Genomic DNA, 20,071 nt, shown 5'->3' on the forward strand with positions numbered 1-20,071 from the left:
TCTAAGTTAACTTAGTCTCAGTGCATTTCGTTACACTCCACCACTGAGTCTAACAAAACCTAGCAGAAGGTCGCGTCAGGTAACCTTTGAGCGACCAATGACCGTCCAATCAAACGCGGGACGGTTAAATAAATTTAACCAATCAGACAATGGCTACTATTTAGGGGTCGGAGGGACTTTCAAAATATTCAGGTCCCTGACACAGATCTCTCCACAAACAAACATCCGCACATAACACAATTATTTGACCTGCATTATATACGCTTTTGGGGTTTCTGTTGATATGGTTACCATTAGCTAATATTTCCGCAAGATGACATCCTTGAATATTGCCAAAAACACCATTGTCAGCGACTGTTTACTCACCGTTCTCATGGTTTTACGTACGCCGTGTGCATCACCCGGAAGCGAGCGTACGCTAAATAGCATTCGGAATCGTCCGGGTACGAACCTTTTCGAGATAAAAAAGTTCAAAAGGTACAGTATGGTTCAAAATTATTGAGAATAGCTAAAGCATTTCATATTATTAAACGAGAACAAATCAGATAAAATTGAATGTATTGTGAAAGTGAACTGACCTTTTCATGTTGTGTAGGTAACAATTTAATATTTTATCAAGTCTCCTTGAGCTTCACGGCACAGTCTAAGACGGGTAGGCATACTTCCTATCAGAGAGGTTAGTGTCTCGTGAGTTATGCTGTCCCAGTATCGGACCACTTCTCTCTTCATGTCTTCAATTTTTGTCAACCCCTTTTGATTCACACATTCCTTCATCATCCCCCAAATGTTCTCAATGGGATTTAAGTCAGGACTATATGCAGGAAATGGTAATGCAGTCACATTTTTCTCCTGAAACCACTGCTTGTCATGTTTTGCGGTGTGTTTAGGATCATTATTTTGCTGCAAAATCCAGTCATTTCCATAAAACACATGTGCACTTGGAAGGAGAAAATTATCTAATATGTCAGTGTAGCATTGACTTGTCAGATTTCCCTCAAACACACACAGCGGGGTCGTTCCTAATAAGGATATCCCTCCCCATACATGAAACTTTGGGCTGTATTTAGGTCGTCGATACAACGGTGCTGACGCAGACTTTGTCCATATTTTCACATTATTGGGATATACCCATATTGAGCTTTCATCAGTAAAAATCACATTTTCCCAGTCAAAGTTTTCATGTGCCAAACACCACTCAACACGCCTGTCTTTATGTTCTTGTTTCATGAGAGGAGAAGGAATTCCAGTCTTTTTCTCCCATCCAAGATCAATCAAATTTCTTCTAACTGTAGATTTTGATACAACTGTTGATCCCCTTTCTATCATTTCATACCTGATGTTGGAGATGCTTGCCCTTTGCGTTTTAGACGCTAAAATTCCCAGCCGGACGCGATCTGAGAAGTCCAATTTTCTGGGTCTCCCTGCTCCTTTCTGGTGCCCAAAATCCTTTCCCTCTTTAAAATTCTTCCTAATCCTATACACAGTAGAAAGAGGAGTTCCTGTTCTCTCTGCCAATGTATTTACATCATCAATTCCTTGATTACACAACTCAAAAATCAACCTTCTTTTATCTTCAGCAGACATTGTTGACAGTGCTGAGGAAAATGACGTCTGCTACAAATTCAGGGGAGGTAACTCTAATTGTACTATACTCAGTAGGCCAAGATGAGTTACCTCCCTTATACCATTACTTAGTTTTAAGTATCAGTGAATCAGTTGAGGTGTTAGGATAGCTCAAAGTAAGAAGAAAAATTCTCAATAATTATGAACCAGACTATATGTTCGAATGTCCACTTCTGCGATTTGGTAAGCTGTGTTCTGATTGGTCAATCTCAAAGGTTACCTGACGCGACCTCCCATAAGGTTTTGTTAGACTCAGTAGTGGAGGGTAACGAAAAGTGCTGAGGATAAGTTTACTTAGACTGGCCATTATGACACGAAATATATAAGGTAGTTTGTCTTATTTCCTTGTGAAAAATCGAAACTTTTATCAAATATATTTTGTGTGGTTTTGGTAGTGCTCGAAATCGTGATACATCTACAATGATACGTGCGTGTGAGACCCGCGAAGGTCTGGGGGAGAATAGGTCTTCAGCAACCAATGCTTACCATAAGAGGTGACTATGCTTGTCGTAAGAGGTGACTAACGGGATCGGGTGGTCAGACTCGCTAACTTGGTTGACACGTGTCATCAGTTCCTAATTGTGCAGATCGATGCTCATGCTGTTGATGACTGGATTGTCTGGTCCAGACTCGATTGTTTACAGACCGCCGATATGTAGCTGGAATAATGCTGAATGTGGCGTAAAACTAAACTCACACACGTGCATGCGAAAGTATAGCTGTTTGTACACATACCTACACACCGCACACACAGTTCAGTGAAGACCTCTTTTTATAGAGTTAACTCTTGAATAATCCACAGCAGTCATACTCCTAGCCGAATATAGTCCTTTTATTGTGTCTTTGTGCTTACTCCTTTTGCTCAAAGACACGGTTTAAATGTTCCAACCTCAGCAATGACACGTTTATTGTTCTAATTCCCAGACACTTTCAACATAAAATATTCATGAAAATGTATACGTATTCTTAACTATATATTAGAACAAATATCGTATTCGTATCACAGTTCGTTGCAGCCAAGTAACAACATACACTAAACGCCAAAAGAAATGTTATCTATCTTCAGCTATCATTGTGATGTGTGTACGTCGCCTTCTTGTTGTGTCTACAACGATCCCAGTATCTGTGTAATGCTGAATAAGAAAACCGTGAGACGGTGGCATCCGAGGGCGTTGGCAACAGCATTGTATGCTGACCCCATCTGTACCATCCCAATGGTCCTTTCCCTCTCTCTTCAACTGTTAATCGTGGCACATTTCTCATACTTGTGTATCATCAACTCTAGTCGCTTTTCCACCCTATAACATCATTCCACACGTGAAATGCATGCAAATAATGCTTGCATTTTGCTGTGTTTTGCGAATGATATTGTCATGAGTAAACAGAAAACGGCAAACTGTTACTTCGGAAGCACAAACTGTTTACAAAGATAATTCTAGATGTTCATAAACACTTTTTCACAATATCAAAGACACCTTTTACTTGTTTTCACTGATTCGGTATCAGCAGAAACCTTTCCGAAAAAAAGGCATTTCATCTAAATATGAATGCATTTGAGATTTTGTTTTCGTGAATTGAATAAAGCTGTGCTGTTCAGCTTTCTTGTAAACTAATGCGTTCTGACATATCTTTGATGTTTCTTTTTTAGTATTTCATAAAGGTAAAAGGGTAACGTTTCTCTTGACGTTTAGTGTACATATCTAGCCTCAGTACTCATGGTTATATTTTATAGGTAACATAAAAGTGTAACACCGGTAGATAAAGTAGGTCACGGGTTGAACATCCAGACAGAAAAATTGCTACAAATTTCAGAACACATCTAAGCATTTTAGCATAATTATATAATCAAATTTAACATTTAGAAGGCAGTTGCACTTGTGTGTTGCAACAAATGATTGAACATTTTTTTTTCCAAATCACGAGCTGTGTCTGCATTCACTCCTTAGTAGTTGGTATGGCGGATCACTTTGACATTCACGCTTGCGATAAACAGCAGAAGATTCTACATTGTGTGCAGTCTGTGGTTTCCTCTTGCAATTAGGTTTATTACTGACAATGAGTTCAGGATATCAAGGTCTGTATGCTCGCCAAATATACCTGGCTTATGTTTGGAAATTGTTTGTTTTGACCAGAAACATGAACGTGACGCCGGCACATGTCCCGTGTTTATTCACAAAAAAGTGGAATTTTCCGTCTGCTACTAGGCTCAAACATTGGCTTTGTTAAACGTTGTCAGTCTGAGTAATCGATATAAATGTTTCGCTCTGATTGAAGTTTGCATTTAGGTGTAAAATGTGTTAATTTATGCAAATTCCAATATATGTCAATTTGTTCTGAAAATAGACGAGCTTGTTTAGAAACAATAGACTTGATTTCAGTCGCCATTGGCTTTGAGACACTTTCCGCAATAAATAGGACTTCCAATAATTGTTTATTCTAATATTGTGTATCGGAAGGGGTTTCCCTCCATATCCTTTGCACGTACATGTAATCACAAAGTTGAAGTAGTGTTAAGATTGCCCTGTTCCAAAATTTGTCACATTTGTGAAAGGTATGCATTTATATGTAAAGTTCTATAAATTTGGTAATATTATTTCCCTAATTCCTTAATCAGATAACATGATCATAAATTCTTATCAGCCATGAGGTAACCTTTAGTTTGATAAAATAGATGTGCTAATGTTGGTTAATTCAGGGAGATGTTACACAAAATTAGCACTTTTAAGGTGTTGTTTACAACATAATATTACAATGATACATAATGATTTGTAAACTAGGTCAGTTACATGCTTAGCAAAAGACACTATAAATAGAAATATGACCATATGTAGTCTGTGTGCAGTGAAAACATACTGACGAATTACACTTGACACAAAAAAGTAAGTTTAATAAGGTAAAATTGAAATTCCGAATCCTCATAATTTTACCTTGCCATTTGAAGATTTAAATCTCACAATCTTATTCAAGTTAGGACAAAAGTTGTTTAACAAACCATCATAGTTTCACATTGGTATTATTGGTTTGTATTAGAACGGAGTATGCACATTGAATGAAAGTTTTGAAAAACTTGATAACAAGTCAGGTTGGTCTAAACACTCATGTACGTCAGGTGCATTTGTGTCACTGTTCCATCTTCTGCACTTACCCCCTTGTAATACAAACCAGTAGTGATTTCAAACTGTGGTCGTTGTTAAACAACTTTTATCCTAAGTTAAATAACAGTGTTCATGAATAGCGTCCGACCCTTTGAAAAATCCGGCAAATTTCCAGAGAGTCCATTAGAAGTTTACAACCTGCCAGGCCCAGTGTCTGTATATTTCACAATGACTTTGACTGAAGTTGTGACATGTCACACTTTTTCGCTGTTTGTAAATCTTAGGTTGTTCACAATTTCAGTGCCAGTTAATGGCAATTATGAGATATTCACTTTTGAATTTGAAATGTGTAATTTTTTTTTTCTATGGATCCTGTTGACTTTCATAGGGTCAGCCATACATCTCAAACTTAAAGGACACAGTGTTCTGTTACTTTGAAACACCATTTATGAACAATGAAATAATACTTTGAGGTTTAAATCTTCACTTGGCAATGTGAAAATAGAAGGATTTGCAATCTCATTTTTACCTTGTTTGACATTCGGTTTTGTTTATTGTTAAATTCATAGGTACATTCTCAGTGCAAAGGTACTTCTAAGCAATATTTTACACCCTTAAAAGGATATCCCACACATTATTTTCATTTCACATTCCACAAGCTTGAGGATATAATGTTTCTCTGAATTTTTACTGCTTTGCTTGTAAACAAAATAGTGATTAAGGTTGTTATGGCCACTGCTGAGAGGGACTTTGGGGTAGCTTAGTGGCTCAAGTGTTTGCACATCACGCTGATGAACCAGGTTTTACTCCCCACATAGGTACAATGCAGAAGCCCATTTCTGATGTCCTCTGCCATGATACTGCTGGACCAGTAAGCATCACTCACAGCTTACAAATAATGAAATGCTTTTACATTTTCTGAGAATGCGTTTTCCCCTCTGTAGACCTACGTCTGAAAGGAAGCTGAATTTTAAGATGAATGTTTCTCTGTATGATGACATCATGTTTTGAGAGGCTGCAAAACAACTGGACAACATTTGAATATTAGTGACCTTAGAGTGAGTGGGTATGGTTTAACACCACATTTAGCAAAATTCCATCACATTGTGCCCATGTGGGGAATCAAACTCGGATCTTTTGCAGGATGGGCTAACGCTTTAACCACTAGGCTATCCCACGGCCTCAAGTCACACAAGAAGTGGTTTAAGGCTCATAGTTGTAGTAAATTGAACAGCTGTTTTGCAGCTTGTTAAAGGTAGTACAGTAGTTCTTGAAAATCAAGGAATTTAGTTTCTTGTTTCATATTAATAAATATTTTTTTCCTAAGCATCAGTGTGAAAAAAACCAGTGCTTGAATGAATTCCGTGTTAGATAGAAGTCTGTTTCAACATTTTAAACAGTTGACCTTCAATTTATTTTTTTAGATTAATGTGTTTTATTTCCTAGACCAGAAGTTCAAGAATCCCATTGCCGAAAACCCAGGACAAGTCAGGTTTCATTATGGGCAATCAAATAATGGTATCTTACTTGTCCAGGGACTGCGAGATAATTTCCACTTATGGTTTCAAACTGCAGATAAAATTGGATTTCATTTCATAGCTGCTCATAATGTAGCTGCAACAAATAATAAATTTCGCAAAAATAATGAAGTACAGCTATCGTTCTTGGAAATGTATCACTCTTCGATAAATAGTCCAGTTAACATTACTATCAAACATTGTGACATAAACTCAGGGCAGGTGGAAAATTAGTTAGGACAAGTTACTTTCTTGAAGTCATTTGCCCTGTGGCAAGTGGCTTTAATGAAAAATTGAACCCCTGCAGATCACTGTTAACTTGAAGTGATATCAACACAGGTTATATGTCCTTTATAGCTTTGCTTCTTTACCAGTTATCAGAGGCCATATGCAGTGTATTGTATAGCTGACATGAAAAGATTCCTTCCCGTACTCCCTAATTTGTTATGTATGTAAATACTTACACTGCTGTCTCCGCAACAGCTAATCATAATAAAACTATTTTATTGGATCAAAACAGACCTGTTTCTGTTTGATAGTTGTAGTCTTTATGCCAAATCAAGCTTAATTTGTAAATTCTCCAGTAATCTTCAGGTGAGCTAGAGAGCCTTTTCAGTCCATGTTTTCCAAAATGTGTGAGGATTTGTGTTAAAGCTAAGATTTTGTGTAGAGGTAATGCATGCAAGAAACACTCCAAAAATTTGGATTGATGTTAGCTCTTGCCAGGATTTACTGAACATGAATGTGTCTTATACTCATAAAAATTGACAGTGGACGAAACAAAATCTATTAGCTCATCCACAATGAACCAAACTTTCTCGTGTTGTTTGTATGGGTCATAATAGGTTCATTTTTAAGTCCTTATCAATTAATTGATCTGTTTTGTTCCCCTAATCAAATAGATTAATCAGAACAGCTGATAAATTAATTATTAGATTTTAATCCCACTGGCCTCACCTACCTAACACATGATCTCCTTAAGTAAGGGCTGCACGGTATTACTGATATACCAGTAAACTACAATACAAAATTGTAACAATTACACATTATTTGTTGTGACGTACCAATATACCAATAAAGCTCTACTTGTTCAATTTTAAACCATTCAACTCTGCAGGTAAGACTTCCTCTTGTATACCCCCAAAACTTTAATGGTGAGAACAAATATATGTGTATTTTCAGGTAATATAGGTGGTCCAGGTCCACAATATAATCGCTTCATACAACTGCGAAAATACTCCTGGCAGGATTACTGTGATATTATTGATAATAAGAGCTTTCAAATGATACTCGCTATCAAGTGAATCTTCTTGAGTGTTATGGAGCTTTGAAAACTGAGGCATTACCCAGTGTATTACTCGGTGAAAAGCCATGGCTGTTGGGAAATAGGCAACCAAACATATTATTTAATTTTTATATAATCAGTTTATGATTGCATATAAAAAAACTGAAAGTAGTAGGTAAGAGGATATTATGGCATCTTACAAATGGATTAAAATAGTGGGAGATTTTGTCTCCTTCATAATTTATCTGGACATTATAAGTGTGCAGACTTGTATTTTTATTAGAAACAAACTTTTTGAAGTTGAAGGTATGTTATTTGAGGAGGCACGATAAAAGTACCTTCTGTATTTATCAGTAGTGGGATTAGACATCAACAATTTTTATGGTTTATGACATGTGGCAATAATGTTTTTGGAGCTTATATTTCCCTTGATAAACATAATTTTCCATCTTATTATAAAGCTAAGTTTCTCATGTTTAATTTTTTTTACGTATTCTGTTCAGTCTAAAGAAAGTGTACTTTATCAAATACAGAGTGACTTTTGCCTATCTTGAGTGTTTTGTTAAATTATTTCTTTACGAGAAAGTGTACCAAACGTCATCCATGAACTAGGTTACGATTGTAGTATTTTTGTACAACAACATATGTGCATAAGTCATCACAATTTGCATTTCAAGGTCATGTGACATGACTTCAATTAAATGTTTCTACAGGAATATGGATGTGCACAGTAGCTAAGACTAGTTAAATTATTTGATATTCAGCATCCTTTGCTGTTTTAAGATGTTAAAGTGTGTACATAGTATGGGTGGGTTGATGCAGCAGATAGTATAAGCTTGTTTCAGCTAAGTTTGTCATATATATGAAATTAGAAATCATGCATTTATCTGCGCTAACTTTCCTTTGGACAGCAGTTACAATTAATAGAAAGATTTAATTACATTTTTTATATATAAAATCACCAGTTAGAAATTTTAGTGAATGTCGATCCCTACTGTTTTAAAATAAAATTATAAACAGAAGAATGTACTGACTCTTCCATTGTTGACTTTGAAAGAAGCTATACTATGCACAGTGTTTACTGTTATTCAGTTTGAAGGTGTGTGTTGTATAGAACTGTGTGTCTCCATCCGTCTCTTTCTATAGTCATGAATACCTGTTTCAGTGGAGATCATAATATATTCATTATGTATCTACTTTCCCAGAGTACACTGTATCCATAAACATGTTTATGCTTCATGTGAGACACAGTTACTTTGAACTGTTCTTTTAAGAAGATTGAAATACTCTGTAATAAAGACTGTTATACCATTCAACAAAAGTAGGGGACATTCCATTTGGGAGCATACCACTAGCCAATGGATATGAAAAAAAGTAATGTATATCAATATTGATGAAACATTTCCAAAGTAATGGGATAAATTGTAACATATTTCCTTAATTTCTCTTCATCATCTGTTTCTTCCTCGACTTCAGCATTTGCATTTTATCAATCTTGAAAATTCAGTATTCCCTATCTTTTTTTGAATGGTATATAATGTTATTATGTAGACTAATTAGTAATTACAGAATGGTGTTGATAACAGGTTGCTAAAGTTAGTCTGGTGTTTAATACAGTAAGTTGTCTTGATGGCTCCCATAGACTCGCATGTTCTGACAAATGTGAAAGAATCATGCAATGTATGTACACATGTAATATGACGTGTGCTACTGATAACAAGAAAGCTTGCAAGCTCTCAAGCAAGTGTTGCTCAAATGTCCTGAAAAGCAGAATACAGCATGTACAGTGAGCCTTCTCTTAAGGTTATTTTTTGACAGATACTCATTGTTTATGGCACAACAGTGTGGTACATGAATACAAATACAAAAACATAGCTCAGTATTAAGCTGTATATCTTAATTTTTTAGAGAAAAAGAAATAAAAAATTCATGTTTTGATCATGTTGAAACGTAGTCAGAAACCTGTATATTACTGTTATAGCCTCATCCTGTGTTTGTGTCAATGTAATTATTCTCAAAGTTCCCAAAATATTTTGTTGCAAAACATTGCACCAATACGTTTACCCATTACTCAGTAAATATATTATCCAGCATGATTTTATAATCACTGGGGGCAGTGGGGTAGCCTAGTGGTTAAAGCGTTTGCTCGTCACACCAACGACCTGGTATTCGATTCCCCGCATGGGTACACGTGAAGCCCATTTTCTGGTGTCCCTCTCCATGATTTTGCTGGTATATTGCTAAAGCGGCTGAAACAAAAATCACTCACTCATGTATAATCACTGCCATGTAATACCAATACTAGTTCGTTACATTTGGTTATTTGTTGGTTACACAATGTACCAACATTGATAGGTATGTCATATTTCCCTTAAAACATAATGTCCTCATCTAATGTTGGTCTGTGTCTGAATTTGCCGCTAGTCATGGTTGTTGTTGTGGAAACCGCTGTAGCTGAGCACATTAGGTGCCTGATTTTGTGTGCTTGTGATTAGATGCCTGATTCAGAGGGTGGGAGTTCGAATCCCGGATGGGACTCATCCCAATAAAAGTACCAGAATCTCTGCTTTACTGAGAAAGTGTGATTCCAGTTGTAACATATGTTTCATTATGGAGGCTGCTGTATTCCAGATGTTTGATGCTTGTATTGTAGGTTACTATGACAGCTTCCAGTACAACCAAAACTATGACTACAACCAGCAGGGCTACACACAGGGCACCCAGTACCAAGAGCAGTGTAACAACAACCAGTATGGACAATCATTTGACCAAAATAATCAGTACCAAACTTATGGACAGAACAGTGATTTTAACTCAAGTGGACAGTACACGCCAGGATATAATCAAAATAACAACCAGTTCACTGGTCAATATAGTGCTCAAAATGCTAATGATAACCAATATGGACAGAGCTCAACTACAGGTGGTAGCTATGGACAGTATGTGAGTAACGGGACTGAGTCTTCAAGTTCTGCATATAGTCCCAGTTTTACACAGAACAGCTTCCCTGCAGATAACACAGCCAGATATTCACAGACTGCTGCGAGTTACAGCTCATATTCCCCAGCCAACAAGGACTTTAACCAGAATAGTGTTAGTGGCTATGGACAGAGTAGTACAACAAATCCTGGATTCAGTCAGGGACAGAAGTCTGCTGGATACAATGGCAACACTGCATATGGACAGACAAATAGCTATCAAAATTCAGGCAGTTATCAGGCATCTGTTGCTTCTAATTCTGTTTCTGGCTCTGCATATAGTCAGAATTCTGGCATAAGTAATAATTATGGACAGAACGGGGGTCAATATGGGAACCAGTTTGGACAGAACCAGTTCAACCAAAGGAAACAAAATGGCCCACAGAGTAGCACAGGGGGAGAATACTCTAGTTACAAGTTTGACACCCAGCCCCCTCCTCCACCACCTCCATCCCATGTGCAACATACACAAAGAACAGGGAATTATGGGAGCAATAACACACCTTCCCGTTACCCTGACACTTCAGGTAGGGGTCAGTCATATGACAGAACTATGCGAGGGAGGTCTGGTATGGACCAGTATTCAACTCGTGGTCAGGGTCCAACTCGGGGAGGAAGAGGGGGATCAGGATTCAGTGCCTCGTTTTCGCAAGGTCAAGGTCAGTCTGACCCGCCCAGAGTATTTGGTGGTCGTGGGAATAGAGGAGGAAGGTTTGTGAACCAGGTTTGTGTGAGCAGCCCTGGAGGATATTCCCATTCTCAGACTCGCGAAAAGAATATTCAACAGAACTCGGAAGAAGTTATGACGAAGTATTCTGATTTGAAGCCCAAATCAATCCTGCCAGCAGGAAAGGAAAATGTTCCCAAGTTTGTGAAAGAAGAACAGCAACCTGTTGTGTCAGGTGATGATATAGTGCCTGCTGAGGTTGCTGGGAAGACAGTGACAGACCTACTAGGTACTACTGCATCAACGTATGTGATTCCAACATCGGCAGTGACAGGCGTCGGGGATCAGATTCTCAATCCTGAGGTGGAGGCCAAATTACGGGATCTCATGCAGCCCCTGTATTGCAGGTAAGCAAATTTACATTTTACAAGAATGTGAGTATGGAATTTTTGGTCACACATGTTCATGATAAGACTTGTAGTTGTCTTTTAGCGACATTAGAAGTTGTTATATATGACCAAGATCTTTTATGGATAAATCTTCTTTTAATGACATCATAGGGTTGACATCATAGCATCAAGCGTCAGTTCACCTGATGAAGGGGCCTAAAGTGACCCGAAATGTTGTGTGTCAAAGAATTAGAAGAAGATTTATCTACGAAAGATCTTGGTCAAGATTTGTAGTGTGTTACATTTTAAGGATGTTTCCAGTATTTGTATTCCCTACACAGCTTAAACTGTCATGGAGCAGGAGTCCTTTCCTGAGTTCCTTTATGGACGAAATATAGAAACGCTGGCCAAAATCAGAGGTTCCGATTCAAGATGTTTGAGATAGTGTTATTTGACAAATTGAACTTATGGCCTGTTATAGGTACATGAGGATGGTGTGTAACTTTGTAGCAGATTACTTGTATTTAGTTGATAGCAAGTAGATTTGTAGCACATGACGATGTGTAGGTTTTGCAGCATATTAAAGTTTACAATGTGTAGCTGGTTAGCTTTGTAGCGCATTCAGTTTGAGTTGAGTGTTCAGCTTTGTAGCACAGTTTTTAGTAGGGGAATACTGTAGGTTTGTAGCACATTACTGTAGTATGATTTCACATAGTGTAGCTTTGTAGCATATTACATTTTTGTGAGTGGACAGTGTGGCTTTGTAGCACATAAATATACAGTTTACTGAATGGACATTGTGGCTTTGTAGCACATTACTGTACAGTTGAATGAATGGACATTGTGGCTTTGTAGCACATTACTGTACAGTTGAATGAATGGACAGTATAGCTTTGTAGCACATCACAGGTAGGTGAATGGATCATGTGCAGCTTGGTGGCACATTAGTGTACATGTTAGTGAATGGACAGTGTGGCTTTGTAGCACATCACAGGTAGGTGAACGGATGATTTGTAGCTTTGTAGCACATGACTGTACAGATTAGTGAGTGGCATTGTAGCAAAGCAATGTTTAGTGAATGGACAATGTGGCTGTGCGTCACATTACAGTTTAGTGAGTGAATAATGTTGCCTTTCTAGCACAATGCAGTTTAGTGAATGGGCAGTGTGCTTTATAGTACATTATAGTACTACATTATAATACTGCGGCACCATTTCATTTACCTTTGTTACATTTTCAGGTAAAATGCCAAGTGAATCCGCAATAATGTACAGTGATATTTTTCATGCCGTTTCATGTCGTTTCATGTCGTTTCATGGTTAAATAGGATTATGCCTCAGTCGTGTTGAGCAAAATGCTTCTTTATCATGTTTGGCTGGTATTGTAACAACACCTTAATGTTCGCTGTACATGACATTATCCAGCTATCAGTTTGATACTTGTTATCAACTCTCTGTGTGCTGGTTGTATCAGTTGCCTATGTGTCTAAATGTTAACTGCGGTAAATGTTACTCACACTCCGTCTCTGTAACAGCACAAGAGTCAACTTTAAAACGGCTCAAGTGCAATAAACCAGTTATTATCTGAAAACATGGTAAAGTTGTACATTTTCTTAGGATTGGTTAAATTTAAATTGATGTTCACTGTAAGTTATGTGTATTATGTTTCCATGGTGATCCTCAGTATGGAATAACATACTGCTCTTACAAACTTTCAGCAAGAGCACTTGTCTCCCACCAGTTTATTACCTAAGAGACCTGTTTTTGTGTATAAATATTGCTGATGTATGATGATTTCTTAGGTAATTTACCAGACAAGCTTCTAAAAACGAAAACCACAACAAACAATGATATTGTCCATCTCTCAAACCTGAGATAGTTTTGTTTCTTGAAGGTTTACTCACTAGTTACAAAGTACGGTAATGTCAGAGTAACAAAGAACTTGTGATACCTTTGGGATTTGTTTTTTCTTTTATAATTAAAAACTATCAATCTGAAGTTGGATTCATAGTATGTGTTCTTTCGCAGTGATCAGCTTAGTTGAAGTTAGATTCATAATGTGTGTCTTTTTAACAATGATCAACTTTTAGTCAGACCAATTTTATTTCTTGTTTTATCTTCAGAAAACCTAAAGGCAGGAGGGAAAACCAAATAAAAATAAAATCACCATCTAAGTAATATTAAACACTAAAAGAATTTTAGTTTTGGTAATTAATGAAGTCTGTATGGGGGAAAATACAATGTGAAAAAAATGTTCTTCAAAGTTTACATATTTGGCCAATAAAAACATTAGGAGTTTCGGGGTTTTGAGTGGGAAATTGTTTTGTTTTGTTACTCTTGAAAAAAGGTGATCAGTGGATCCATAAAACAAGAAATAAAATTGGCCTGGCCTGACTAAACATTAAAAAATGACAGATTTCTTTAACCAATTAATTTCAGTGATTTGCTTGATAACTGCCTGAAGGCCTAAATAGAAAAATATGTTCTTCTAGATTGAGTTTTGTTAACATGCCTTTACTTTATTGGTCCTCTTACCAATGAAATAAAAATCTTGACCAAACCATGAATATAAACATGAATTGATAACCCCCACAATGCATTATGCAGGGGTTATTAAAACACGCTCCGTCCATCCGTCCAAGCACATTTATCTTTTCCAGAGCAGCACTTCCATTCAGTATTTCTTCACCAAACTTGGCACATAGATTGGTATAATGATGCACTGGTGTTGTTTGATAGTTTTAGAATTCTTAATAAAATATTGGTTGCATTTCCATGGCAACAATTTTGACTTTGAAATTGGTGGTAGTGCTCTTTTCCAGAGTAGAACTCTAAAACCATTCACCATTTCTTCACCAAACTTGACACATAGATAGATCTTGTGATGTACTGGTGCCTTTTTGTTAGTTTCAGTTTTGTGAATTAAATATTTTTGGCATTTCCATGGCAACAAGTTTGACTTCAACTGTAATTGGTGGTTATACTCCTTTCAGGAGCTGAACTGTAGTGTGAAAACCTTTCATTGTTCTCCTTTCACTTTTCTATACACTCACCTATATGCACACCACAACTCATTTGGCATAATCATAACTTGTAGACATATTCATGAAGAATATTTTGCCGTTGCAGGGGATATTGACGACGTGTTCTTGTTATAGCTATTTTGCCAATTGGGAATTATCCATGTCAGTATCAATTTTTTATTTTCTCTGACATTTACTGCAGATTTAGAGTTTCAACCTCTGAGCAAGTACAACATAGACAAATTTTATGGATAACGTCTTTGTTACGACATGTTGATACAGGTTCTTGTACCATTGTCAAGCAAGAAAGTGATAAAGTTTGTCTATTTTGTACTATTCTACTGGACCCCGTGAAGGTGCCAGGGTAGAATAGGCCTTCAGCAACCCATGCTTGCCATGAAAGGTGACTATGCTTATCATAAGCGGCGACTAGTGGGATTGGATGGTCAGGATCGCTGATTTGGTTGACACATGTCATCGGTTCCTAATTGCGCAGATTGATGCTCATGTTGTTCATCACTGGATTGTCTGGTCCAGACTTGATTATTTACAGACCACCACCATATAGCTGGAATATTGCTGAATGCGGCGTAAAACTAAACTCGCTCACTCACAAACTCACTCACACACCCACTTACACACCCACTCACACACCCACCGACCCACCCTCACTCACTCTCACTCACTCACTCACTCACTCACATTCACTGACACTCACTCACTCTCTCTAGTACTGACCAGCTTCTATCATGCTGCCAATGAAGCAGAGGAAGTCTAGATAATTCACTGGTTCTTCTGATGACCCTGCGGTGAGGTCATGGTCATCATTCCTCATGTGTTTCAGACTGTGCAGCGTCAACCTGAATGCCACATCTCAGGCCCAGCAGCATTACGAGGGAAAGAACCATGCCAAGAAACTGCGAATGTTCCTCGCATCCTCCTCAACGTCAGCAACAACTTCCGATACATCAGCAGGGGGTACGGCGACTGGAACGTCAGACAGTCCTGCTAAGGGCAAGGATAAGGAAAAAGAGGTTGATATTTATATAAGAAAGGGGAATGTCAGAGGATTGGACACAATGGTTTAGATGGCACTGAAAGATCTTGTACAGGAAAAAGGGGTGGTTAAGCGGATACAGTGTTAGTTCTTTGTGACATGATCTGAGGACACCTATCTAGTCGTCACATTCCACACATGGTGTGAATTGTCTTAAGAGGCAACTAACAGGATTAGGTATGCGGACTTGGTTGATCACTGGATCGCCTGGTCCAGACTCAACTATTTCCAGACCACTGCCTATACCTGAAATTTTGCTGCATTAGACAACTAACTACTGTTGTTCTGGGGGTGGATTAGGAAAGTTACCAAAATAGTATGACCTTTGTGTCAGTTTAGGTTGATCAAAGACGTTAAGTTACCAGGTACCAATAAACAAAACCTGTGCAAATCTCTGTTGAAACACATATCTTCAGCAACCTATGTTTTTTGTTAGAGGATCGATTGGTCATGCTCCTTGACATGTATCTATTTGTGTAGATCAGTGCTCACTATATCAATCATTGGATTGTCTAGTCTATTGTCTATAGTCTTCTCTATTTACAGTTAACTTTCATATACTGAAATATTGCTGAATTCAGTTTTAAGCACAATCAAACCAGTTTGTAACATTTATTGCTGTGAACGTTTCATATGCTGTTTTTGCTATATCACCAAAAGTCCGTCTTTAAAAATATTTCTTGCTTGTGTCTGCGAGAATAATCTTGAAAATGTTATTCAGCATTTGGTGTTCAAGACTGTATTATCAGGTTTACGACAGACCAAGAAATTATCATGTACATATTCATATATTCAGGACAGGTAAGTTATACATCAATCTTTGTTTTTTTTTATGAGTAAATTTTTGTTATCAATGCATCATTAATCTGGAAGCTATTTTATATAACAGACGAAAGAGTAGACCTGATATAAATGGTGTGCTGTTGGTGCAGACAGCATATGATTGTGGGCACCTTGAAATATTCACTGTACTCTAAAATTAGGAAGTCTAGCATGAACACTGTTGAATTGTGTTGGCATGAAATGATGGCATGAAAAATGTGTGCAACACCTCACCTACCTTGGATATGTTACTCACATCTGGTGGGATTATTTGAAATTATGGATGGCTCGGAAGTAATGAAGAGAAGTCAGTGAAATTATCAAACACCATTTTCTGTTATCGATACAACATGATACAAATGTCAGACCTGAAAATGAAACTTTTACTGCTATGTTATCTACTGTGATCATCAGAAATAAGTGGTCAGAAAGCCTATTTCAAGTTATGGTGTTTCTCAGAAGGGCCATACAGATGGATACAGTGTCAGTTGGGATCAGGTATGGATAGATATGCAAATATGACAGGTTGTGTAGTATTTTCAGTCATGCCCTTGTCGGTATGCAATGAAATGAGAAATAAACTACTTGGATCTGGAGAAGTTACGAGAATAATTGTTATGATTATTAAAACAACAGTCTATGGTACCAAGCATCTCACAAACAAGCTTTTAACACAGACTTATGATATGACATTCGAGGAAAACTTATAAGGTTTAGATAACAGTGATGACAGATAGGAATAATTAATTCTGAATGATAAATTTCAGATTCCTGTACGATAAAGAGGATTATGTTCCTTGTGTGTCTTGAGATGGTGTATTGCCTGTTTTAAGTTAAAAATATAAAATATGAGGTTGATGATATAGATGGGTGCAATTATCATGTAGGCTTCATGCACTATTTGAGTAGCACCAAACTAATTTTGATACTTTGTTGATAATATCCTGTTGATGATTTTTTTCTTGGTGAAATGAGGAATAGCAAGGGCTGCAGCCATATCCAATTAAGAGTTGCATCCCTTTGTTGTGTCTGGATGTGATGGTTTATGCCCTGTTCCTTAGCTCTATGAGTTGTCCTCTACCATACTCATAGCGATGTAACAAGAATGCTATTACAAGCAGAGTTCAAGATGATTGCTTCCTTTCATGTTAGACGTGTTCGTGTAATTGTCTAATTCCTGTCTGTGTGTCTACAGAAGAGTGAAAGTACGCCCCTGGATGAGGAAGTCTACTGCAAGATCTGTGATGTGTCTTTCACCTCAGTGAAGCAATCAACCCAGCATTATCAAGGCAAGAATCATGCCAAGAAAGTGAGACTTGCCTCAGCAACCACTATCTCCATGCCCAGCGACACTGTTGTCAAGGGGTAGGCAGCATATCTGCTCTTACTTTCGGGTTTCCAGTTACCATCCTGGCATGCTTGTTGAAGTACTGAACAAACAAGGATTGTGATGGTCAGACTAGACTGGTCAGACTTTGTTGAAACATGTCATTGTATCCCACTTGAGTTGACTGATGCTCATGATGTCAGTCACTGGTTTCTGTGGTGGTGTCTGTGTGTGGTAGGGCAGCCTGGTGGTTAAAACTCAGTCAATTAATCAATCGGTCAGTCAGTCAGTCAGTCAGTCAGTCAGTCTGTGGTCTTGTCAACTGCCATCATCATACAGCTGCAATATTTTGCAGTGTGTGGTATTAAATAACTATAACATTTCTGACAAATCTGTATGCAGTTGACCTGAAATGTTACAAAAATGTAGACAGTTATTATTCCCAGTAATTTCATGCCTTATCAGCGATTATCAGCGTTAAAGCTTGTCGTGCTGAAGTCCAAGATTCATTTCCTCACGTGGGTACAATATGTGAAGCCCATTTCTGGAGAATAGGATATACATGACAGGATGATTTGAGACCCCTTATTAAAACAGTGATAGGAAAACACACATGAGTTAGTGAGTGAGTTTAGTTTTACTCCGCTTTTTAGCAATATTCCAGCAATATCACAATGAGGTACGCGAGAAAATGGGCTTCACACATTGTACCCATGTGGGGAATCGAACCTGGGTCTTCGGCGTGACAAGCGAACGCTTTAACCACTAGGCTACCCCACCGCCCCACACACATATGAAACAAGCATTACAGTGACTAAGGAGAGTATGGGAAAGCATGTATGTTGAACAAGGGAATGCATGTACGTAGGAATATTGCTAAGGGTGGCATAAAATCTTACTTGTTCTGTCACTATATTGGTTGTGTTGGATTATGTTTATTCATTGTACAACACTGATCTTGTTTGTTTCAGTGAGGGTACACAATTTGAGTGTGTGATGTGCTCTGTCCATGTCACGTCACAGGATCAGCTTAACATGCACCTAAATGGGGCCAAACACAAACACAAGCTTCGCCTACAGCAACGGACAGGGGGTGCGTCGAGGGGGCGGTGGTCAGCTGGAGACTGGAGTGGAGGGGGGAGGGGCAGGGGGATGGAATTCTCCAACACTGGGGACAGAGGAGGTGGGGGTATGTCATCTATCTTGTTTATTTGGTGGTGTGTGGTCCTGTGTATGGAGCTACAGTTAGAGCTCATATCATGAACCATTTGAAATTGAAAGCAGAAAGTCCTTGGATGGGTAACCATGTTTGGGAGCTTGACTCTTGAGAGTTTCTTGGACTCAGTTCTGCTCCTCAGCAATGCACATATGATACATGTGGTCTCACCTTTGGCCTTGTAGAGCCTCACAGGCAGCTTGGGTTGTTCTGGTCAATAACTCAGAGCTTCTGAGCAGTGCTACAGTACAGGGCTACACACATAAGTGCTATACAAATGAATAATATTATTGTGAATGTTAATTTGTTTATGAAGTGTTTTGTTCAGTACAAGGTAATAGTAATCAAAAAGCAATGAAAATATATGTCTGAATATCAGAACATTGGACAGTGCAACTGAAAAATATATTTTCAGGATTCAAGAGGCCATTTGGCAGGGGAGGCAACTGGCATGGATCTGAAGACAGTGCAAGGAGTTTTCAACCGTCGGGACCAAAGCGTCCCCGTCAAGACTTCTCAAATTACCGTACACCAAGTGGAAAGTTTTACTGTTCGTGTTGTAATGTCACCTTGAATGTGGAGAGTCAGTTTGCACAACATGTTGCCAGCAAACGGCACAAAACAAACCATGCAATGCAACGCAACTCCTCAGACAATGCAGACGCCTACTAACTTGCTGGGTTGATATTTGAGTTGTATGTCAGTGTGATAGAAACACCTGGTCAGTAGTGCTTTCATGTGTGGTTGAAAATAACTAATTCATACTGCAAACCAGGGTGAAGGTCAAGGCTTGCCGACGATTCAGACTTCCATACTGAAGAGTTTATAGATCACCTGGAGTTGCTCCCCTAACTGTATTAACAGATCAGAGACTGGCCGAGTTTTGATGAAATCAAAATATGTACCGTCAGCTATAATTCTAAATCCACATTTTGAATTGGCGCCATAAACATCAATGTATTTCAGTTAATCAGTACTGTTTCTTGATTTCAAACAATATTGTTTGTTTTCTGTGATCTTCTCATGGTAATACTGCATTAGCTGAGAACAAACAGTGAGAACATTGCCATTAG

The 20,071-nt window shown here is 38.0% G+C and overlaps 1 protein-coding gene across 1 annotated transcript; it reads left to right on the forward strand.

Moving 5' to 3' along the window:
* Positions 1-3,567: 3,567 nt before the first annotated feature.
* LOC137267767 (uncharacterized protein DDB_G0283357-like) lies at positions 3,568-19,730 on the forward strand. Its single transcript, XM_067802213.1, has 6 exons — positions 3,568-3,697; positions 10,174-11,572; positions 15,421-15,610; positions 17,651-17,820; positions 18,754-18,971; positions 19,414-19,730. Exons 1-6 carry the CDS (start codon positions 3,679-3,681, stop codon positions 19,668-19,670), a joined length of 2,253 nt encoding a protein of 750 aa, XP_067658314.1. The 5' UTR covers positions 3,568-3,678; the 3' UTR covers positions 19,671-19,730.
* Positions 19,731-20,071: the final 341 nt, after the last annotated feature.

This window comes from Haliotis asinina, chromosome 16 (genome assembly GCF_037392515.1).
Source record: "Haliotis asinina isolate JCU_RB_2024 chromosome 16, JCU_Hal_asi_v2, whole genome shotgun sequence".
Classification (NCBI taxonomy): Eukaryota; Metazoa; Mollusca; class Gastropoda; order Lepetellida; family Haliotidae; genus Haliotis; species Haliotis asinina.